Source organism: Gopherus evgoodei, chromosome 1 (genome assembly GCF_007399415.2).
Source record: "Gopherus evgoodei ecotype Sinaloan lineage chromosome 1, rGopEvg1_v1.p, whole genome shotgun sequence".
Classification (NCBI taxonomy): domain Eukaryota; kingdom Metazoa; phylum Chordata; order Testudines; family Testudinidae; genus Gopherus; species Gopherus evgoodei.
The window spans coordinates 216573982-216598230 of NC_044322.1; the positions used below are offsets into that span (position 1 = coordinate 216573982).

Genomic DNA, 24249 nt, shown 5'->3' on the forward strand with positions numbered 1-24249 from the left:
CACTCTGACAGATGTGAACTTCCTCACAACAGTGCCCAGTCCCTGCCCATCCCAGGAGACACGCTGGTGGATGTGAACTTCCTCACAGCAGTGCCCAATCACTGCCCATCCTGGGAAACACCCTGACAGATGTGAACTTCCTCAAAGCAGTGCCCAATCACTGTCCATCCCGGGAAACACCCCGACAGATGGAACTTCCTCACAGCAGTGCCCAGTCACTGCCCAACCTGGGAGACACCCCGACAGATGTGAACTTCCTCACAGCAGTGCCCAGTCACTGCCCATCCTGGGAGACAGTCTGGCAGAGGTGAACTTCCTCACAGCAGTGCCCAGTCACTGCCCATCCTGAGAGACACCCTGACAGATGTGAACTTCCTCACATCAGTGCCCAGTCACTGCCCATCCTGAGAGACACCCCAGCAGATGTGAACTTCCTCACAGCAGTGCCCAGTCACTGCCCATCCCGGAAGACACCCCGGCAGATGTGAACTTCCTCACAACAGTGTCCAGTCACTGTCCATCCTGGGAGACACCCGGGCACTTACGCCCTAGCAGGTTGAGCATCATGATTGCTGTGGCCTGGGCTGCTGACTGAGTCTGGGCGACCATGGGAAAGTGGAGGGCAAGGCACCCATACTCGCTGCTGCCCCACTATTGCGGCCCCTCCCAGCACAGGTGCCCCCCACCCTTCACACACAGCTCACGACCCTGCAGCACCCCTGCTATTTCAATCCAGCCCCCTCCCCCTACACTTTGTGCAGTGCGGGTGCTGAGAACCATTGAACCAAACTGCAAACTCTCTATAGGATGGAAACCGCTTCAAGCCAGGGGGTGCGCCAGCCCCCTCCAGCTTGCAGCGAGGAGGAAAAAGTTGGCTCCCACCCGTGTGCCTCGCCTCCCCACTATTGGTCCCTCCCCCCCTGCAGCACCTGGCTGCCGCGCCCATCGCATTGGCTGCTGGCGCCCATCAATCAGCGCCGGGCTCTGCTGACATCATGCTGCAGTAGAGGGGCTGGGCTGAGGCAGGGAGCGGAGCAGTGCGAGCTCGCTCTGTCCGAGGGGCTGCGACTCCCGCCGGCCACCTGCTCCGAGCTCTGCGGCTTGGCCTCCGGCCCTGCGCAGGCCCGACAGGAATGAGAGCGCGGCGGGGCGGCTGCACATCACTCCGGAGCAGGTGCGAGCCGGCTTCCAGGATGGGCTGCCCGCGGCCCCTCGCCTCCCTCGTCTTCCTCTGTGCCTTGCTGCTCGGCAGTTTCTGCAGCCGAGGTGAGTGGGAGCCCCCCAGGGCCAGGTGGGAGCCCCCCCGGGAGGTGCGGGCCCTCCGGCTTGGGGACTGGAACGCAGCGGGCGGGAGCCATCTGCTTTCCAGTCATGTCAAGAGATGACACGCAGCTGCGATCAGCTCATCTGATCCATCTCCTGGCGTGGCGGTGTCTCCAGCTCTCAGCCTGGTGCTGGGCACTCTGCAGGATCCCTGCTTCTCTCTGTTCATTCCTCCGGTTCCTGCTCACATTGTCACTCTGCCTCTGTTACCTGCCTTCCCTCTCTGTCTCCCTCGCCCTTTCCAGCTCTTTCTCACCTTCTCAGGTTGCCTAGTTCGTTCTTCCTCTGAGTTTAGTTCTTAAATTCTTTCTCTCCCCACATATCCTTCCTTTATTTCAGCTCTCTGGCTGAATGTACCTTGCCTTTTGTTTCTGTCTGTTGAATTATAACATATAAAATAATTGAGCTATCCAGCACCACACAACATGGCTCTATCTCCATCCTTTGATCCTCGATTTTTTCTCTAGCATCTGTCTATATGATTAACTTGCATGGAAATATGTCAGCTATGGGAGATGCATGTAAGAGCGAGCGTATTTTTGTGCTAAATATGAGGAAACCAATCCTATAACTTATACATTCTGAGCACGGATGTTGTCAAAAAAAACAGAGAGAGAGAGAGAGGTTACAAGATCTATGGCTGTAGGCACAGATGCGGAGAGAGAGAAAATAAGAATAACTTAATAGGGCAGAGTCAGAGTGGCATATAAGGGGGCAGAAGGGATACCTAGGAATGGGGAGTTCTAGGCCCCATTGCTCCCCATTGGAAGATGCAGAGCTGATTCTGGTTACTGGGTGCAGAGCCGTGTGTGTATTAGTTTTGGAGGGGGTAACCCCCTTATTATTATTATTTTTACTGCAGTAACACCTAGGGGCGCAATCATGGATCGGAGCCCCCTTGGGCTAAGTGTTCTCCATTTTCCCTGTGAACTGTACCATCCAAAGTATGCATCCAACTTTAACAAGTGTCTTTACCTCCCATGGGATCTTCTTGAAGGTGGCAAGAGCCTTCCTCTGCCCCCAAACATTCCCATGATCCCTGGAGACTTCCCTCCCAAGAAATCATCCTGGTGCCTTCCAGTTGACGGATGGATGCAGTCAAGATTTATCCCTCCGCCATCAGCTTGTTGCCCCAGCAACAGGGTCTACCTGTTTATAAACCAGAACCTGGCTCAGAGTGGAACAGGATGGGGGCTTTTCTGTGGGAGGGTATGAGGAGGTGTGGAATTACACACAGGAGGGGGTCCCAGCTGCATACTGATGAGAATAAAGGGACAATGGATGTTCCTCTGGATTTCAGCACAATGCTGAATTAATCTATATGGTGAGATATAAATCCTAACCCACAGCCTTTCCTGCTATGCAGATTGGATGTCCCTTTCTGATGCATCTTAGTCCTGACCTGGAGCCCCACTTGCTGCCTGAGTCTTGGACTCTCTACTCACAGTTCTGCCAATGCATCTCAATTCTCATCTGTGGAAATTAGTGGCTGACTCTTACAGGGGTCACTCTGAGTCAGTACTGATCCCAATGCCCCAACATGGTGCAAGGCAGAGTTCTGCTGCAGGAAAGGACCCCTGTATTAGAAATGATGCCCTTGAGGTAAAAGGCTCTGTATCCTTTTCCCCAACCCCACTGAGCCCATGCTGTGTGGTCAGAGCATTGCTTGGGTGTGACTCTATCCTTGTCTCCCTGGATGGCGTAGGATTAGCTGGGAGATGGGATTGAAACTAGGACATTGCACTATAATCCCTGAGACCCATTCAGCAGGGATTGGATGGTGGAGAGGCGGTGTTCATTTGTAATGATTTTCCTTCTCTCTCTCATTCCCTTCCTCCTCCTTTCTCTCTTTCCCTGCCCCGGAGCTTGTGTGATAAAGATTAATTTGCTATTTCTGGGCCTGTGACATTTTTCAGAGCCTCCTGCTGGTTGCTGTCTCGGAGCTGAGTCTGGCCAGGCTCCAGCCAACGAGATTAGCACTTCGGGCAACAAGGAGGGGCCAAGGGAATATGGGACATTCCATGGAGCCAGGGATGAAGGAGAAAGGGACTGAGGGAGTGGGACATATGCATGGAGAGAGCAGCACAGAATATCTATTCTGGAGCCCTTCAAACCCTGGCCCCATAAAGAGGTGGGGAAGAAGTGGTCAGGTTGCTCCTTGGGAATATTCCCTATGGAGACCCGAAGGGTGGCTCTGTCCTTTAATAGTGACTTTATTAAGCTGGGGGCAGAGTGGGATTTAGTTCTTTGACTCTCTCCTCAGAGCTTGACTCCTCCAGCCTCTGGAGAGTTGCTGTGGTTCTCATCTGAGCTCCCTCCTAGGAATGAGGGCCCCAGGACAGAGCACAGTATTCCCAGTGGAAGTTCTCCAGAGCCACATAGAGAGGGACTATCCCTCCCTGCCCCTTATCAGTCTACTTGGGGCCTCCTTTATTTCAAGGTCGAGCGTGGTGCCCCTAGTCTGCATCTGGGGAGCCATTAGCTCTATAATTGTGGCTAACTTGTTCATGTCCTCCCATTTCCATACCCCCAAATCCCCTCAGCAAACAAGCACAAACCCTGGATTGAGGCTGAATACCAGGGCATCGTCATGGAGAATGATAACACCGTCCTGCTCAACCCACCGCTATTTGCTCTGGACAAGGATGCACCACTGCGCTATGCAGGTACTTGGGTAACAGGCTTGGAGGAGAGGTGGGGAGGACAGAACCAGAAGGAGGGAGAGGATTGGATTGTTGCTCAGCACAGGGACTAATTGCTTTACAGCATCTCTGGCAAGGGCCTCAGGACAGGTTAGAACAGTGTATGGGCTGCCCTAACAAGCACCAGTTGCCAGGTGTTCTGGGAGCCTTTCTTAAAGCCAGGAACACCCTGGTCAAGGCTCCTGCTTCCTCTAGGAATGCCCTGCACTGGAGGCTTCTGCAGAGGGTGATCTACCCTGGTAACGGGTGCCAGAGCTGGCATAAAGAAGCCATGAGGCAAGCATGAATCCACGTCCAGGGAGATAAAGATGAGAGCATGAGAAGGGAATGGGTGAGGAAGAAAGGAAAGAGGGTGTTCACAAGTTGAAATGGTGGGAGGGGAAGGTGGTGGTGGGGTGGGGGACAGGGAACATAAGAACGACCATACTGGGTCAACCCAAAGGTTCATCTAGCCCAGTATTCTGTCTTCCGACAATGGCCAATGCCAGGTGCTCCAGAGGGAATGAACAGAACAGGTAATCATCAAGTGATCCATTGCCTGTCGCCATTCCCAGCTTCTGGCAAACAGAGGCTAGGTACACCATCCCAGCACGTCTTGGCTAATAGCCATTGCTGGACCTATGCTCCATGAACTTATCTAGTTCTTTTTTGAACCGTTATAGTCTTGGCCTTCACACTGTTCTCTGTCAAAGAGTTCCATAGACTGATTGTGCACTGTATGAAAAAATACTTCCTTTTGTTTGTTTTAAACCTGCTGCCTGTTAATTTCATTTAGTGACCCCTAGTTCTTGTGTTATGAGAAGGAGTAAATAACATGTCCTTATTTACTTTCTCCATACCAGTCAAGATTTTATAGCCCTCTATCATATTCCCCCTTAGTCATCTCTTTTCCAAGCTGTTAAGTTTGGAAGAGGGACAAGTTGCAGAGAGATGGTGAGGTGTGGTGTGGGTGGGCAAGGACTGGGTGGCAGGGGAAGGCAACTCCTTGCTGTCCTCATTGTCCTGTTCCTCTTCCCCTTTCTGTCTCTCCCTCTCTTCTCCTCTGCTCTGGGGGGCACCAGGTGAGATCTGCGGCTTCCGGATTCATGGGGCAGGGGTGCCCTTTGAAGCTGTGATCGTGGACAAGGCCACGGGCGAGGGACTGATCCGGGCCAAGGAGCTGATGGACTGTGAAGCGCACAAGGAGCACACCTTCACCATCCAAGCATACGACTGTGGAGAGGGACCTGATGGGACCAACACCAAGAAATCCCACAAGTGAGGCTGTGGGGGGCTGTGGTGGCTGGAGCCTACCTCTTAACCTGCCAAAGCCCAAATGGGGCATTCAGTGTGTCACAGAGACCCAGTGTGAGGGGGACGGGGACACAAATGGTTCATGCAGGAAACTAAAACTGCTGTGGGATTCTTTCCTCCAGTGTGAAGAACTCTTTCTAGAGCCTCCAGTTCACTAGTCTGCATTTTTTATGTCAATCATTTCCAATATTAAAAGTGAGGGGAAAGCAAGTGTGTGTGGACTGTCAGTAACTATGGGACTAAAATGAGTGACACCTTTGAAACGAGAGATGTCTGAGAGCTGTGTCCTAGGGGTCAGTGCTTTGTGCTGCTGTATAGGCAGGAGCCCCAGGGTCCATTACTAAGAACATAAGAATCGTCTGACCCTGTATGGCCAAAGGTCCTGGACCTAGATGGACCAATCTTCCGACCGTGGCCAATGCTGGATGCTGCAGAGGGAATAAACGAAACAGGACAAATTTATCAAGCGATCCATCCCTTGTCGTCCAATCCCAGCTTCTGGCAGTTAGAGCTTTAGGAATACCCAGACTATGGGGTTGCATCCATCACCATCTTGGCTAACAGCGATTGATGGACCTATCCTCTATAAACTTATCTAATTCTTTTTTGAACTCCATTATAGTTTTAGCCTTAACAACATCCCCTGGCAATGAGTTCCACAGGTTGACTGCACATTGTATGAAGAAGTACTTTCTTGGGTTAGTTTTAAACTTGCTGCCTATTAATTTCATTGGATGACCCCTGATTCTTGCATTATGTGAAGGAGCAAATAATACTTCCTTAATCACTTTCTTGACACCATTCAGGATTTTATAGACCTTTTTCATATCCCCCTTTAGTCATCTCTTTTCCAAGCTGAATAGTCCCAGTTACTTTAATTGCTCCTCGTATGGAAGCTGTTCCATACCCCTAATCATTTTTGTTGCCCTTCTCTGCACTTTTTACAATTCTAATAAATCTCTTGAGATGGAGTGACAAGAACTGCACACACTACTCAAGATGTGGGTGTACCATGGATTTATATAGAGACATTATGATATTTTCTGTCTTATTATCTATCCCTTTCTTAATGGTTCCTAACATTTTGTTAGCTTTTTTGACTGCTGCTGCACATTGAGCAAATGTTTTCAGAGAGCTATCCACAATGCATTCTTGAGTGTTAATTTAGACCTCGCCGTTTTGCCAGCTCGCTCTTCACCCCTTTTCCAGATCATTTATGAATATGTTGAACACCTCTGGTCCCAGTACAAATCCTTGGGGGATACTGCTATTTACCTCTCTCCCCTATGAAAACTGACCCTTTATTCCTACCCTTTGTTTCCTGTCTTTTAACCAGTTATTGATCCATGAAAGGACCTTCCCTCTTATCCCATGACAACTTACTTTGCTTAAGAGCCTTTGGTGAGGGACCTAGTTAAAGGCTTTCTGAAAGTCCAAGTGCATTGTATCCACTGGATCACCCTTCTCCACATGTTTGTTGACCTCCTCAAAGAATTCTAATAGATTGGTGAGGCACGATTTCCCTTTACAAAAGCTGTGTTGTGACTCTTCCCCAACAAATTGCGTTCATCTATGTGTCTGACAATTCTGTTCTGAAATTAGTTTCAGCCAATTTCCATCCTAGTCTCTCTCTCTCATGAGAGAGGCTGGCCCAGAGTCCCTAGAGGTCAGTGCTGCTGTGTGGGGACCCAAATCTCATTCTCTCTTCTGGACTTTAATTCTTTGAGGGCTGGGATGAGGCTGGCACCCTCTAGGGATCAGTGCCTTGGTCTGTCTTGAGGAAGACGTAGGTTTCATTCCCTGACTTGGTCTCTTGCTTTCTCTATCACTGCCTCATCAACCAGCTGCTTATTCATCTCTGTCTCCATCAGGGCCACCGTGCACGTGCGGGTGAATGACGTGAATGAGTTTGCTCCGGTCTTTGTGGAGAAGTTATACCGTGTGGCGGTGACCGAGGGGAAACTCTATGACCGCATTCTGCGGGTGGAGGCCATTGACGGAGACTGCTCCCCCCAGTACAGCCAGATTTGCTACTATGAGATCCTCACCCCCAACATCCCTTTCCTGATTGACAATGATGGTGAGAACCTGCCTCCATATCCCTCTGAGACCACAGTTCATTCCATGTGCCCCCTGTCACCTCTGCCTGGTCCATTCCTCCATGTATGTGTGCTGTGTGATCCTTTTAGCTTTCCTTGCATTCCTCAGCCACCTGCCTTGGAGAAGAGACAGCAGCCCTTTTGTGTTCAGAAGTGTTTCAGCATATTACAGAGCAACATAACATGACATTGCTTGAGGACTTAACTTTATGGTTCTGCCTCATTTGTTATTGTGATGAATCAACAATAAACCTTTTTAGAATGAGACTCTCCTTATGCATTTTGAGTGGGAAAACGGAGCAATGTTCTGCTAATGTACATTTCTCTTTCCTTCTCACTCTATCTTCCTCTCCCTTTTTCTCTTTTCCTGTCTCTCTTGACTCTTGTCTTTCTTTCATTCTCTCTCTGTCTGTCTCAGTCTCTCTGCTCCCCTAATCCCTGTGTCTCTCTCTACCAGGCAACATTGAAAACACAGAGAAGCTGCAATACAGTGGAAAGCACCTATACAAGTTCACAGTCACAGCCTATGATTGTGGCAAGAAACGGGCATCTGATGATGCTGAAGTGGAGATCCAAGTGAAGCCCACTTGCAAACCCAGCTGGCAGGGTATGAAGCCTCCTCTCCTACTCAACTCTCACCATGACCTCCTTCTCACCACTAGCCCCTCTCATCATACTCCAGCTACCCCACACATCTCACCATAATCCTACCCTGTCACCCTATCCCCTTCCTTCTCATACCCTAACACTGGGCCACCCAGAGGCCACCCAGAGGATTCAGGGGCAAAGCAATTTTGGGGGCCCCTTCCATAAAAAAAAGTTACAAAACTATAGAATATTATATTCTTGTGGGGGCCCCTGTGGGGCCCGGGGCCTGGGGCAAATTGGCCCATTTGCCCCCTCCTCTGGGTGGCCCACCTTCCCCTTTCACCCTTCCCTCATCTCCCCAAACCCATGCAGTATAAAGACTCTCTCCCCACTCTAATCTGCCATGGTAGTGTAAAGATCCTAACCTCTGACCTTTCACCTTACCCACCAACATCTTCAGACAAACACAAAGCTGATCGCAAATATGTATAAATGTTCATGTATTTGCTTAACTACAGGCACAACTCATCAGACTCATGTGCTGTCATCCTATTACAAAACTATGGGGTAGCAAACACCAGTGTGGGGAGATCACTGCTTGCATCTGTGGGAAGCCTTGAGTGTTTGCCAGGTGCCATATTATAGGTGGGGCTGGTAGACCTGTCTATTATTAAGGTTGCCCAACGCTACCCATTATATGACTCTGTTTTCAGTTTCTTATAACTTTGCTAAATTTTAAGTGTTTGGGCTGAAATTTCCCATGCTGGTTGCCTGCCTCAGTTTGAATTTTTTTTTTTATTTCATCCATTTCCAAATATGACCTTTACTTCGAACAGTTCTAGAGCCCCCTTTGGAGCAGGGATTGAAATTTGCCAGGGGTGGCCATTGTGTCAGGGATGTGCCTTTTGCTGTCCCTGTGAAAACCCTGCCAGATCTGGCCAAGTTATAAGGCTTTGAAAAATCACAGTTTGCTTGTGCTCAGCCAGACTTACTAGAGTTTAACAGTTAAAATCTCCAAAGACTCCATCCTCACGGAGTATGCTCTACGCCCTCCAGCTCCTACAGTTGACTAGAGTGCATGCACTCCTCCTGTAGCGTGCTCCATCCCTCCCTGCTCCTAGTGCTGACTCGGGCTGCCAACTTTCTATTTGCACAAAACCAAACATCCTTGCCCTGCCCCTTCCCCAAGACTCTTCCCCCTCTCACTACATTCCCTCTGCCCCCTTGGCGACTCGCTCTCCCCCACCCTCAGTCACTTTCACTGGGCTGGAGCAGGGAGTTGGGGTGTGGGAGAGGGTGAGGGCTCTAAATGGGGGTGCAGGCTCTGGGGTGGGGCTGGGGGGTTTGGAGTGCAGGAGGGAGCTCCAGGTTGGGGGGTGGGGCTGAGGGATTCGGAGTGTGGGGGGAGGCTGCAGGTTGAGGCAAGGGGTTGGGGTGCAGGAGCAGGTGAGGGCTCTGGGGTGGGGTTCAGGGTGCAGGAGGGGGAGATTGTTTGGGGGGGGCGCTCAGGGCTGGGGCAGGGGGTTGGGGCTTGGGGTTGGGACACGGGCTTTACCTCATGTGGCTCCCAGTCAACAGCACAGCGGGGCTAAGGCAGGCTGCCTGCCTTGGCTCTGCAGCACCACCGGCTGGACTTTTAACGGCCTGATCGGGGTGCTGACCGGAGCTGCCAGGGTCCGTTTTCGACCAGGTGTTCCAGTCGAAAACTGGACACCTGGTCACCTTAGTGCTGACTAGAGTGCATGTGCCAGCCCCACAGAGCGACTGAGCATGCTCCATCCAGCCCAGGGCTTCAGGGGCACACCAGACTTTACCTGTAATTGCTACTCCAGGGTAGGGTGGGGCTGGAACTGACAACAGGAAGCCTGTGTCACCTGTGGTCTCAGTCACTCCCACCCTGTACTTGGCACTAAGCAGCATGGAGGAGGAAGCCATCTGATTCAAATGCAGAAGGTACAAAAACTGGACCTGGGGTGTTGCTGAGGGAATAGATTGGGACGAGGTGCCTGGGGGTGGGGAGGTGCAGAGGTTAGGACTGGAGGCCAGCAGGGGGTAGAGATAAGCAGAGACTGGGACTGGCTGTGCAATGAGACTAGGTCTGGAAGCCATGGGAGGGAAACTTGGAGGCGGGGGTGGGGAGAGAAAACTGAGATTGGATGAGGAGCTGGGGGAAGACTTGAATTGGCAGGGCAAGGAGACTGGGAGCAGGGGTAGGCTGGGACTGGGATGGGCAGTCTGGAGGGGTGAGATTAGAATTTACTGAACAAGAAGCCTGAGATTGGGATCAGAAGCCTGAGGACTGGAGATTGGGGTTGATTAGGAGAGGAGAATGGGACTGGGACAAGGAGCCAGTAGAGACGGGACTGGGACAAGCTGGAAGGCGTGGGGCCGATGGGGGGAACAGACTGAAGAGTCTGTGCCCACTGGAGCACACTCTCCTCCAGAGCCTAGAATGGAACCCAGGATCCCAGTCTCATCATTCCTCAGCTGTCAGCAAATATCTGTGAAACCCACTTGCAGAGTGTCCCATGCCACTCTCGCACTGGTCCACACAGAGGATAACAACCAACTATTACTCTGTTACTTCGTTAGCCCAAGTGGCAAGGGTCTTTGTGTTGGATCTACCCTGCTGTGGACCCATGATGGTGTCAATATGATTCCGCAAGATGGAATTTGTTTATTCAGTTTTCTTTTTTAAAAAACCTAGGAAATTACATACAAAAAAAAAAAAGATTAAAAGAACATTATCTGAAAAGTTTCATTCAAAAGTTAGGAATTGACAGTATTAAGGTTGCTTTTGCAACATTAATTCAGTTGCCTTGTATATATGTATTAGAATAGTCTTGAATTGTGTGATCACATACATTTTTTTTCCCCTACAGAACCCCTGCCTCATTCAGAACACAGAATGGACCATGCTCTGAGATAAATCAGGGTTGTATAGGGAAGGGGGCTGTTGTCTGTAGGACCCTTGCCTCATTTGTTGGAAAAATTGGAAGGCATGTACTGAAGGAAGGAGGAAGTTGCAGGAAGAGAAAGGATGGTTAAGGCTGCCCTGGGGACTTGGATTCTATCCCTGCCTCTGCCACAGAATGCCTGCATGATACTGGGCAAATCACTTCATAGAATCGTAGATTAGGGTTGGAAGAGATGTCAGGAGGTCATCTTGTCCAACCCCCTGCCGAAAGCAGGGCCAACACCAACTAAATCATCCCAGCCAGGGCTTTGTCAAGCCTTAAAAACCCTGTAAAACCTCTAAGGATGGAGATTCCACCACCTCCCTAGGTAACCCATTCCAGTGCTTCATCCTCCTCCTCCTAGTGAAATAGTGTTTCCAAATATCCAACCTAGACCGCCCCCACTGCAACTTGAGACCATTGCTTCTTGTTCTGTCATCTGCCACCACTGAGAACAGCCGCACTCCATCCTCTTTGAAACCCCCTTTCAGGTAGTTGAAGGCTGCTATCAAATCCTGCCTCACTCTTCTCTTCTGCAGATTAATAAGACCAGTTTCCTCAGGCTCTCCTCATAAGTCATGTGCCCCAGCCCCCTAATAATTTTTATTGCCTTCTGCTGGACTCTCTCCAATGTGCCTCCATCCTTTCTGTAGTGGGGGGCCCAAAACTGGATGCAGTACTCCAGATGTAGCCTCACCAGTACTGAATAGAAGGGAATAATCATGTCCCTCAATCTGCTGGCAACGCTCCTACTAATGCAGCCCAATATGCCATTAGCCTTCTTGGCAACAAGGGCACACTGTTGACTCATATCCAGTTTCTCGTCCATTGTAATTCCCAGGTGCTTTTCTGCAGAACTGCCGCTTAGCCAATAGCAGTGCATATGATTCTTCCGACCTAAGTGCAGGTCTCTGCACTTGTCCTTGTTGAATCTCATCAGATTTCTTTTGGCCCAATCCTCCAATTTGTCTAGGTCACTGTGGACCCTGTCCCTACCGTCCAGCATATCTACCTCTCCCCCCAGTGTAGTGTCATCTGTGAACTTGCTGAGGGTGCAATCTATCCCATCATCCAGATCATTAATGAAGATGTTGAACAAAACTGGGGCACTACGCTTGATACTAGCTGCCAACTAGACATGGAGCCGTTGATCACTACCTGTTGAGCCCGATATGTAGCCAGCTTTCTATCCATCTTATAGTCCATTCATCCAATCCATATTTTTTTAACTTGCTGGCAATAATACTGTGGGAGATGGTATCAAAAGCTTTGCTAAACAGACTTTTCACAGGTGGTCCTAACTGTGTTCCTTGTTTTCTGGGGTCTGACTTGAGACCCTAGATCTGATTTGAAGATGTGCTGAGTACTCACAGCTGCAACTAAATTTAATGGGAACTGTGCTCTGAACATATAAATTTCTATATAATGCTAAGTACTTTGAAAAATAAGATCCTGGGTGTTTCCAATGAGGCACCCAAAATTAGTGCTCACTGTTGCCCTTTATCTCTCTGTGCCTTAGTCCCCTAGGTCCCTTGGGGGAGGGATAGCTCAGTGGTTTGAGCATTAGCCTGCTGAACCCAGGGTTGTAAGCTCAATCCTTGAGGGGGCCACTTAAGGATCTGGAGCAAAAATCAGTAGTTGGTCCTGCTAGTGAAGGCAGGGAGTGGATTTGATGACCTTTCAAGGTCCCTTCCAGTTCTAGGAGATAGGTGTATCTTCTATTATTATTATTAAAATGGGGATAATACTGCCCCCTTGTTTTAACAGGGGTGTTGTGAAAATAAATTCATTGATGTTTGTGAAGTGTTCAGATACTGTAGTGATGAGTGTCATAGTAAAGTCCATGACAAAATTAATTCTGCCTTCAGAGCAGGGTTTGAATAGTGTGCAGTAAATGAGACCTGGAGGCAGATATTAAATTACAGGGAGCAAAGAAAGTATTGAATAGCTGCTTATTTAAAGAGCCCCTTCCATACTGTGCACTGAATGAAATGAGTCCTGTGGAGCAGTATGTGATCATGTCATTTAAGACTGTGCCATAATGCATGTGCATAAGGAGGCAGAATATCTGGCATATCCTAACTTGTGAGTGCTTGGCTTTGCAACCTTAATGTAGTTTTTATGTGTGTTTATTATGAATACTGGATTTAAGTGACCACTGATTTTGGGTGCCTCAATTTGAGACAATTTGGGCCTTTCAGAAGTGCTGAGCACGCACAGGTCCAGCTGAAGTTAGTAGAAGCTGGGGGGATTCAGCACCTCTGAAAATCGAGCTGAGAGATGTCAAAAATCCAAGGGTCTCTGTCATAACCAGGGCTATAAACACACAAACCCCACTCTCTAATCTCCTATGAAATCTCCCGCTGTGCTGACCTCAGTGGATGGGTTAACTTTTCAACGTGGAAAGGGCCAAAAATCTGTCATTTCAGAGAAAATCAATAGAGGTGGAGGGTCTGTGTCAGCAGCCCTGACCTGGAAAGGCCTCAGGGCAGGGCCCTAACTCTTCTTTCTCTCTCTCTCTCTCTCTCCTCCGATAGGCTGGAATAAGCGGATTGAGTACATGCCAGGTGCAGGTAGTCTGGCACTGTTTCCCAGCATCCACCTGGAGACATGTGATGAGCCACTGTGGAACATCCAAGCTACAGTGGACCTGCAGACAAACCACGTGGCCAAGGGGTGTGACCGTGACAACTACTCAGAGAAGTCGCTGCGCAAACTCTGCGGTGTGCATTCCGCCTTCTCCAAGTGGAGCCAGGGAGTGGCGGGGGCAGGATAGAAGGGTTACCCTCCCTCACCCCACTCCATGGGGAGCCACAGTGACATCCCCACACCAAGGGGAGCCAAAGGGATGCAGCCCTTACAACTCCTGCACCAAGTAGAGCCCGGGGGATACCTGGCCCACCCCTAGCACTGAGAAGAGTCATGGGACGCTACCCACACACCGAGCGGAGGGGACCCTTACACCTTCCTGCAGCCCCTCCCTTGCGGGGAGTCATGGACCCGTCCCTCAGCACTGAGGGGAGCCACTGGAACAATTCCTGCATCCTTTCCACCAAAGGAGCCATAGGCAGCTCCCCCAGTCCCTCTCCTGAAATTTCCCACTGTCCTGAGGAGAGCTGCCAGGAACCTCTCTGCATCCTCAGAGACCCACTACACCTTCCCATCCCCATATCACACTCCACTCAGCCCCTTCTGCTCCCCGTCCCTGTGAGTTGGTCTCTGCCTTGACGTCTGTCTCTATCTTCGTCCTTCCTTCGGTAGGTGCGGCCTCAGGTGAGGTTGACCTGCTGCCTGTGCCCAGCCCCCTTGCCAACTGGACGGCACTGCTCTCAGTGCATTACAGCCAGGACAACAGCCTCATCTACTGGTTCAATGGCAGCCAGATGGCCCAGGTGCCTGTGGGCAGCGGGGTGGGTGCTCACGAGGGGCTCAGTGACCACTTCACCCTGTCGCTGTGGATGAAACATGCTGTGGTGCCTGGAAAGGGCAAGAAGGAGGAGGAGACCGTGATCTGCAGTACGGTGCAGAGTGGTGAGACACCCTGGAGACAGACCCTCTTCCTGTGAGACCGATACTCCCCACCATGAACCCATCAGAATAGATCCTCCTTCCAAATAGGAATCTCTTCCTAGCTCCAGACTAGAATGGACTATTCCATCCTGGTAGGATTCTCTCCCTGCCTCCTTCCCCAGCTGGGCGGGGCTCCATTGTAAGTTCTGGGAGCAGCCACCCCCAGGAGAGAGACCCTGACCATACTGCAAGGGAGACGGGGGTGGAATGGTTTCTTCCGCACAACTCTGAGTGTAAGGCTCACGTCCTGTGTGATGAGTGAGTAGAATCTCAGCCCAGTTGCTCAGGCTACCCAGTCTCTAAGGGTCCCAGAATAGTGCTTTGTGGAACTTTCTTTGATCTTTCGTCTCCCTCTATGCCCCCTCTCCCTCTCTGCAGAGGATGGCTACTCTCACTACTCCCTGGCTGTGCATGGCTGCCGAATTGCTTTCCTATATTGGCCTTTGCTGGACAGTGCGAGACCTGTCAAATTTCTGTGGAAGCTGGAGCAGGTGAGGAAGGATTTGGCTTTCTCTATCTCTCTCTTTCTCCCTTCCTTCGCTTGCTGATCTCTCCTTCTGCCTGTCACAGGTCTGTGATGATGAATGGCACCATTATGCCCTCAACCTGGAGTTCCCCACCGTCACACTCTATGTGGATGGTGTGTCCTATGACCCCGCGCTCATTCATGACAATGGCCTCATCCATCCCCCAAGGCGGGAACTTTCCCTCATGATCGGAGCCTGCTGGGCTGGTGAGTGCCCCCCCACCCTCCCCTCCAATACTGCCCTAATGAAGGGGTGGACTGGAGAGGAGGCAGAAGGGTCCAGAAGATGTTTTACCTAATGCCAAGCAGTGGCCAGTGGAATGAGAGCACTATGGCCAGCTCAAGTGGCATTCTCAGCACCAAAACCAGTGTGGTGCCCCCCAATGTACCAACCCAACAGTGTCTTGGTGCAACTCAGTGGGCAATGGCAGTATGGGCCGCATCCCTGTGCATAGGCACCGACTCCGTGGGTGCTCTGGGGCTGGAGCACCCCTGGGGAAAAATTGGTGGATGCTCTGCACCCACCAGCAGCTCCCCATCTCAGCTCACCTCTGCCTCCACCTCCTCCCCTGAGCACGCCCGGCTCCACTTCTCCCCCTAGCTCCCAGGACTTGTGCCACGAAACAGCTATTTTGCACAGCAAGTACTGGGAGGAGAGGGAATGCAGCGCACTCGGGAAAGAGGCGGGGGTGGGGTGGGGATTTGAGGAAGGGATCCAATAGGGGCAGGGACGGGGTGGAGTTGGGGCAGGGACTTTGGGGTGGGGTGGGGCAGGGTGGAGTTGGAGCGGGGGTGGGTGGGGGAGCAAGCTCCCACCGGCACTGGGTAAAGTTGGTGCCTATGTCCCTGTGGATAACTGCACCTGCAAATGGCTCCCCTCTAGGGTCAAGGAGGAGTTCAGTCTCTGTAGTCATTCAGTTCTTGGCCTCTGCTAAGGCTTCCAACAAGGAGGCCACTCAGTGCCAAGAGTGATGCTGGTTTCACTGATGAGGGTTCCTATATCATTAGGAATTGAACTGAGATATCTCAGCTCATTCCAAATGGGAGGCAGCATGGGAGGGCTGTGAATGGTGTCAGATTGGAAAAGACTAGGCCACTGCAGACTTGGGGCCAGATTGGAGCCAAACGTCCTGGAGATGAAAGGCTCCTTTCCCCAGTTCCCTGTTTCCCTGCAAGGTATATTCTAGTCCCTCTGCTCAAAACCCTCAGGACTACAGCCAATTAAATGTAGCTGCTGTCTATCGTCTCCACAGCCGAAGCTCCCAGTAGGACTGAGCCCCTCTTGCAGTCATTGCCTCCTCTTGTCAGAGATCCTATTATAGCACTGCACCCTCTTGCCATGTGTAAGCCACAAAAATTGTTCAGCTGGCCCTGTGAGTTCCCCCTGGAATTATCTAGGCTTTCAAACAGAAAAGCTAAGTGGCCCGTGAGAAAACTGGCTAAGATCAATAAGAAACATCAATTCATTAAGTTCGTAAAGTCAATATTATTGGATAGCAGAAAAAAATCCCATACATTCAACCTCCACATCTGTCAGGCATCCGACTGTCCCCTTGCTGCTCTGCAATGTGAGGCTTTTGTGATTGAAGGGCCTAGTGCTGAGCAGTGTGTGCCAGCCAGGTGTGTCTCTCCTCCTTGGCTGACACAGCTTTCTCGTCTTTTCCGGACCTTATAACTCACCTGCTTCCAAAGGCTGATGCTTTGTCAATGATCTGAATGTTTTCTTCTTGCAGAGGAAAAAAACAGAGAGAAATCCGAGGGAACGAGAACTCCACAGATCCTACACAAGGTATGGACTGAGAGTGAGGAGGATTGCCCCCTTCACCACCATGCATGACTTTCATCTCCTTCTCGCATGGCGTTTGTTCCATACAGCTCCCTCCCCCACCCCATCTTTCTGGAGGAAAACTCTTGTTGTTTGGCAGCATATTGAACTCTGTGGAGCATGAGAGGACTGGTGCAGGGATCAGTGGAGCCTATTTTGGGAGACTCAAATATGTTTATCCTGTGGGAGACAGGTAAAATAATCCCCACTCCCGATCACTGAAGCTGGTCACCGAGGACAGTGGGGGAAACGAAGAGCAGGGGACACAGAAAATGCAACCTCACCCTAAATTATCTTGTGGCAATTTGACCTTCTTTATGCCCTCATGGGAACCACGGTGAGCAAAACAAGACTAGGTGGGGGAAACCATGTCTGTCAAGGGCTGTGTTTTGGCAGCACTTCTCTCACTGTCTCCACCCTCATCTGCCTTAGTCTCTTTCCTTCTATCTGGGGTTCCCAGACTTTTTCTCCACCCTTTCCTTAACCTCTCCTTCTTGTTGTCTTTGTCTTTCCCCATGCCACTCTCACCTTTGTCTCTTTCTACCTCTCCCATTCCTGTCTACCTCTCTCTCACTTTCCTTCTCTTCATCTCTGTTGCCTTTCCCTCTCTCTCTTGCTTCCCCCCCCTCCACTGTCTCTGTCTCTCACATCCTCCTCCTGTGCTCCCCTTAGGAGACCCTCCGCTGATTCACCACTACTTCAACGGTTACCTGGCTGGCTTCACTGTGCGCCCCGGCACCCTGGAGAGCCGGGAGGTGATTGAGTGCCTCTACGCCTGCCGTGAGGGGCTTGACTACAGTGACTTTGACAGCCTTGGCAAAGGGATGAAGGTATGCCCCCTCCCCAGCTTGCATGAACCTCCACCACTCTCCCCTTCATCCCTGTCTCCTGCCACACCCCAGGAATCTCCCTGTATTCCTCTTCTGCATCTCTTAGTCCAGAATCAAAGCATCCACCAGGGATTCTTCAGTCCATTCTTTCCTTTTTCCCCACAGGTTCATGTTAATCCCTCCCAGTCTCTGCTCACACTGGAGGGTGATGATGTGGAAACCTTCAACCACGCAATCCAGCATGTGGTTTACATGAACTCACTGCGCTTTGCCACACCTGGAGTCCGGCCACTCAAGCTCACCACCACTGTCAAGTGAGTGCAGGAACTTGAGGTGGAACCTCTCCCCCAGGCAAATTGGAGGGAATCTGTTGGAGTGATATCCTACAATGTATCCCTTTGTAGCTCATGGCAAGTAGCACCTCACGCTAAGCTCACCAATCAGACAGGACTCTATTGTTAAAATTCTCTGCCCTTTGTTGCCTTTTAATTTGGGGTTGATAATTTCAAAATGTACAAGAATAAACCTAAAAAAAAATAGCAACGTTTGTGAACATTGTTCTGGTATATTTTGGGAATATAAATACAATATGGATATAGAGCCATCACCAATGGCACTTGTGCGCTGGCGGCTGGTCGGACACACCATTTGCTCGTGTTGGGTTGGAGCTTGTGGTGATGACGACATCACAGTGCCATCTCTAAATACAATGGTGCAATTCCCAGAATACCACTCTGCAGAGCACAGGAGGTTGTGGGAAAGCACTTAGAAACTGGCAGTCACAAGATGATCCACCCCTTGCCAACAGTACTGGAAAGGCGAGTTACCTCCTCCAGGATGAGGCTGGCAGAAGTCGGTGTATAGGTACTAACGCTCTGTCCCCTTCCTCTGTCAGATGCTTCAGTGAAGAATCATGTGTCTCCATCCCTGATGTGGAAGGCTACGTGGTGGTGCTGCAACCTGATGCCCCCCAGATTCTGCTGAGTGGTAATAGTCACTTTGCTCATCCTGCATCAGACTTTGAGAACCCTGATGGGGTCCCCCTGTTCCCTGACCTCCAGGTCACCTGCTCCATCTCTCACCAGGTGAAGGCCAAGAAGGATGAGAGCTGGCATGGCACGGGTGAGTGGGGCACATGGAAAAGGGGCTTACTTGCAAACAGGAAGTGTTGTTATGTAGAAATTGGAGATGTCATTTTCTGTTCTAGTGACATCTTAGTTACAGGAAGTGGTGTCATTACCAACACAGAAACAGAAAATAATTTTGCTTAGAAATGGGAAACAGTGTCACTGGAAAGACTTAAAATGGGAAGTGACATGCTTAGAAATAGGATGTGGTGTCACTCAAAACAGTTCTCTGTATTCCCAGAGAACTCTTTCTTTTCTTTCCCTGTGTTCCCCCTCTACTCCACCCAGTTTCCTGCTTACATACTCACTCGGTGCTCCTCTCCCAGTCTCCTGTCCCCATCTGTTTTCACACTTTACCTTCCTTTCCCTTTCCAGAATCCATCACCTTACATTTTAACTCTGTCACTTTCTATGTCCCTGAGATCTCCTCAGTCTCCCTCCTGCTCATCACATGTCTGTGTCACCCTTAATCTCCTCTAACACCACACATTCCCCTGAATCTCCCTCATCTCCTTCACCACACCATGTTATCTTGCTTCTCAGCCTCTTCCTGCATCTCCTTCAGGTTCCCTTCCTGCACGCCCCCAGTCTCCTACCACACTCCTTCAGCCTCCCTCCTGCTGCCCACATTTCCTACATTGCTCTTAGCTTCCTGTCCAACCTCCCTAGAGCTACAGTCATCTTCTCTGAGGGCAGCCTGGCTTCAGTTCCATTTAAAAGAATGAGGATTAGTTAACACTTCACTAAGGCAGCCTCATCTCCCCATGCAATTATGGCTGACTTGACTGAGGATAGTTTGGCTTTAGCCCCGTTGAAAGTAATGAGAGATGGTGGCCATTTTGAATAAGGGAATATTTAAAAGAGTTATGCCAGCATTTGTAAGATCATCATGTGGAATCTTTTTTTTTAAAGTCTCGTGTCTGAGCTGGTAACACTGCAGTATCAACAGAACCAGGCAAGACGTGCTGTCACTAAAAATCCCCAAAGTGGCTCATTGTTAGAACATGAAGTGATGTTTTAGCAAGCAGAAGCAATGTCATTAGAAGCAGGAAGTGGCAACCCTGCAAGCAAATAACATGACAAACAGGAAGATATTACTCACAGTGAGAACTGCCAGCAGCAAGTGACATCATTGCCATGATGGCATAGTGCAGCACAGATGTGTTGTGGACAAGCTCTCTTATTAACTGGGTATCATGAACTGTGTCCATTTTGAGCACGGGTTTTGCTTTTCTTTCATCTCTTGACCCATCTCTATGCCTCTTAGTGACAGACACACGAATGTCAGACGAGATTGTCCACAACCTGGATGGCTGTGAGATCTCCCTGGTGGGAGATGACCTGGACCCCGAGAGAGAATACCTGATCCTGGATGGAGCATCCCTGCAGCAGCGGGGCCTGGAGCTCATCAACACCTCTGCCTACTTCACCATCACAGGTAGACTCTACCCCGGACAGGACTTCCTGGTTCCTGTCTCCTCCACTTCCTGTCAGTCAAAGCCAGGAGAACTGGAGATGGAGAAGCCTCATCACACTGAGACCAGGGGAGGATTGGTCCTGTCAATCCATTCCCTGGACTCTTGGTTCTTAGTGTCCTGAGTGATGGGGTCTAGGTCTGGAAAGGGAGGCATTACCTCAGGGTCACAGTGCTGGAGTATGGGATCTGAGTTCTTTTCTTTTGATTCAGTTGCACTCTGTTTCCCCCCTGCCCTCCGTGGTCTGCACTTCTCCATTCCAGAAATGTTTTCCCTGCTGCCTCTGGGTGACCGTGGATCCCACTGGTTGTGTGTAAGTGCAATTCCTAAGGTGGGGTTGGAACCCGACACATGACTGGCTGCTGGACCCTTCCTTACCTTCCCTGGGCATTGACAGCCACTAGTGATTTCCTGGACCCTTTGAGGTTGCAGACACCTCAAGGGAACCACGCCTCATTCCGCTCCCGTTTAGGTATGAGCCTGGTTTGTTCTTCCCGCACAGCTTTTCTTTAGACTCGACAGTGTTATGTCAGGTGGACCTTTGATCATTTCAAAATGGGAGCTCCCTTATCCCACACCTGAATGTGTGTATCTTTCTCCCCCGGCCCCAGGCGTGGAGAGCATTGCGGTTTATGAGGAGATCCTCCACCAGGTCTCATACCGCATCCGCCATGGTGCTGCCCTCTATGAGAGGAAATTCCGCCTTTCTTGCACCGAGATGAATGGACGCTACTCCAGCAACGAATTTACTGTTGAGGTACAAGGCCATTAATGACTGTGTATGTGTGAAGGCCAGGTCTCATTAAATGCAGAGACTGAATCTCTTCTTCTTCCACAGGTGAACGTCCTCCACAATATGAACCAGGCTGCTCATCCTAACCACATCCTCAGCTCCCAGCAATTCATGTACCGAGGTCACCACCTAGCACCAGAATTATCTGGGCACAGCCTGGCCAACGTCCATCGCAACTCCAGTATGCAATCCTGATGATTTGGTGACAGCCTACACAAATTATCCCGGGGGCATATTTGTGTAGAAACCTACAGTGATTCTCTGTTGGGACTTCAGGACTGATCCCAGTAGTAGGCAGCAGTATGCTGCAAGGAGTGGTGTAATTGACTAAGCAGGAGGTATTCTCCCCCAGAGGCAGGACTGGCTCTGGTGTGGTGCTAGGGAAGAGGTGTGATTCAGATGAAATGTAAATCTGAAGCAACATCTCCTCATGGTCACTGCAGATCTCCTCTCACAATAATCTGACTCAGGGAAATAAACCCTGGGCTTCTGGCAAAACCCAATACTGGGTGATTTCTGTCTCCCTATACTCCTCCCTTCTTTTAATCACCTAAAAGATTCTTCATGGCTTTCTGTCATATACTGTAATTCATCAACTACCAGAACTCAGCCCAGAGGTGGCTGCATTTTAATGCTTGGTGCAGTGGTTCCGTCTGTCAATATTAGGTTGATATATGTGCTCTGAGATCCTCCTTCAGGAAGGGCTAAGAAGAGTGGAGTCATGGGCTGGTACTGCTTCACTTTACATTTCTCACAGAAACTCTGCACAGGGCTGATTAATGCAATTCCAGAGATGCCTCAGCAGCAGGAGATAAATTTTAAAGAGCAGAGTCCGGTCTGAAGCTGATCTAAGAGGAGAACTGGGATTAGAAAGCAATGAACAAGAGAGAAACAGGGAAGCAGCTCCAGAGAGGGGGCTGCTGCAAAGGAAGTGGTGGCTCTTGCTGCCAGAGGTGATGGAGAAGAGCAGGGAAGGGCGCAGAGCAGTAGCCAGATTCATTGGTTCACTCTGCTGCTTTGTGCCACTTTGCCAACACAAAGCAGCCATAGAGCCAACTTAACTGGCCCCTGGAGGAGTGTGTGTGAGATTCCTGGCTACTAGAGGTCTGCTGCTTGCAGGATGGGGGGTGGCTGATGCAAGGCTGCTCCAATTTGCACAAGGAAGCAAACCACTACAGGCATGACCTGAGGCAGCTTAGTGCCACCTTTGCCCCTCCCTTCCTCTTCTAAACTCACAGCAGTGCAGCCAGCCTAGAGAAGCTGCCCCTAAGTGTGTGATACTGACTGGAGCTACTCCATGGAGGGTCCAGCCAGGGTCTTAGCAAAGGAGGCAGCTGGGGCTGGAACACTCAGGAAGTCTGGGGCAGGGGTGGTGGTGGTGAAGTACTGAGTGTTTATGAAGGCAGTGAGGATGGGACATGCTTGGCATGTGGGGCTGCAGCAACCACGAAGCTGGGCCTGCGGCCAGATGAGGAACAGAGACAGATCCTTGCATCTGGGGCTGCCATAGAACAATACCCAAGTATCCCTGGCCCTTTACAGGTTAAAGGCGAGACAGTCTGGGTCAGATGTTTGTAACCTCCTTATCCCTCCCCCTCCAGTGGTCCCCAGCGCAGCCACCACCATCATCGTGGTGTGTGTGGGCTTCTTGGCACTCATGGTCATCCTGGGCATCCTGCGCATCCACTCCCTGCACCGCCGGGGGGCTGGGCACAAGGCCCCAGGGGCTGCCGGGGGAGGCCATGCAGGAGCCAGCAGCAAGGAGAGCGACATGTTCTGGGATGACTCAGCCCTCACCATTATCGTCAACCCCATGGAGGTGAGATGAGAAGAGGAAGGTGGGGTTGGTTTCTGGGTGGCAATTGATGTTCTAAGGCAGGGGTGCGCAAACTTTTTGGCCCAAGGGCTACATCTGGGTATGGAAATCGTATGGTGGGCCATGAATGCTGACAACATTGGGGGGTGGGGTGCAGGAGGTGGTGAGGGCTCCAGCTGGGGGTGCAGGCTCTGGGGTGGAGCTGAGGGGTTGGGGGTGCAGGAAGGTGAGAACAAGGAGTTCTGATGGCAGGAGAGGTATCAGGGCTGAGGCAGGGGGTTGGGTCACAGGAGGGGGCAGGGGTGCAGGCTCCAGGCGACACTTACCTCAAGAAGTTTCCAGAACCAGCAGCATGTCCCCACTTCAGCTCCTACACAGAGGTATGGCCAGGCAGCTCTGTGCGCTGCCCCATCCACAGGTGCTGCCCCTGCAGCTCCCATTGGCTGCGGTTCCCGGAGGCACTTGGGGTGGGGGCAGCATATGGAGGCCCCTGGCTGCCCTTACATGTAGGAGCCAGAGGGGGACGTGCCACTGCTTCCAGGAGCAGTGTGGAGCAGGGCAAGCCCTGGACCCTGATCCCTGGCGGGAGCTTGAGAACCAAATTAAAATGTCTAGAGGGCCAGATGCAGCCCCCGGGCCTTAGTTTGCCCACCCCAACTCTAAGTCCTCCACTTACCCCCATGTCCCTTCTCCCCAGTCATACCAAAGCTGCCAGGAGAGGGCAGCAGAGAGTGGGGAGACCAGAGCTGTAGAGGAAGTGGAGGAGGAGAATGATGACAGCAGTGACTCAGAGACACCGGACACCCCAGGCAGCGATGATGGAGATGACCAGCGCATCGTGGGCAAAAAAGATGGCCCCTGCTGCTACTAGGAGCCCTGTGCTGTGGGAGGAGGGAAGCAAGGGATGTTAACCAGATAAATTTCCCAGCCTGAAGGGGTCACTGCCCTCTTCCCCTTTTTCTCTCTCTCCCCTTGTGTATACAAATACACTCTTCCCCCACCCCCACCCCTTTAATTTCTCTTGCCTGTTTCCTCTTTCTCTGCTATTTTCACTAGGGGAGTAGTGCCTAGGGGGAGGGTACTTTCTACTCTTAACCCCTCTCTTCTTCCCCATAGCACTCCAGGAACACAGGATGGGCCCTGGGCTCCTTGCCCATATTCCTTAACATTAGGTTCCCCCTCCTGAGGATGGGATAGTATAGGGACCCATCTGAAGGGAGTGGTGTGCTTAGGAGCAGCAGGGAAGAAGGAAACACTCATCAGCAAGGGTTGGGCAAGTGGGGTCAGCTGCAGGCCCCCACATATTATATACATATTGTATATTT

The 24249-nt window shown here is 50.9% G+C and overlaps 1 protein-coding gene across 1 annotated transcript; it reads left to right on the top strand.

The window, feature by feature from the left end:
• The first annotated feature begins 1018 nt into the window (after positions 1–1018).
• On the top strand, positions 1019–24158 carry CLSTN3 (calsyntenin 3). Its single transcript, XM_030536143.1, is given in 19 exon segments — positions 1019–1266; positions 3867–3989; positions 5087–5282; positions 7190–7398; positions 7875–8024; positions 13500–13685; positions 14224–14493; positions 14911–15023; positions 15103–15265; positions 16792–16820; positions 16823–16847; positions 17556–17713; positions 17879–18027; positions 18609–18835; positions 20108–20278; positions 20927–21072; positions 21154–21289; positions 22710–22927; positions 23622–24158. Coding segments are annotated over 19 exon segments (2976 nt in total). The 5' UTR covers positions 1019–1133; the 3' UTR covers positions 23796–24158.
• Positions 24159–24249: the final 91 nt, after the last annotated feature.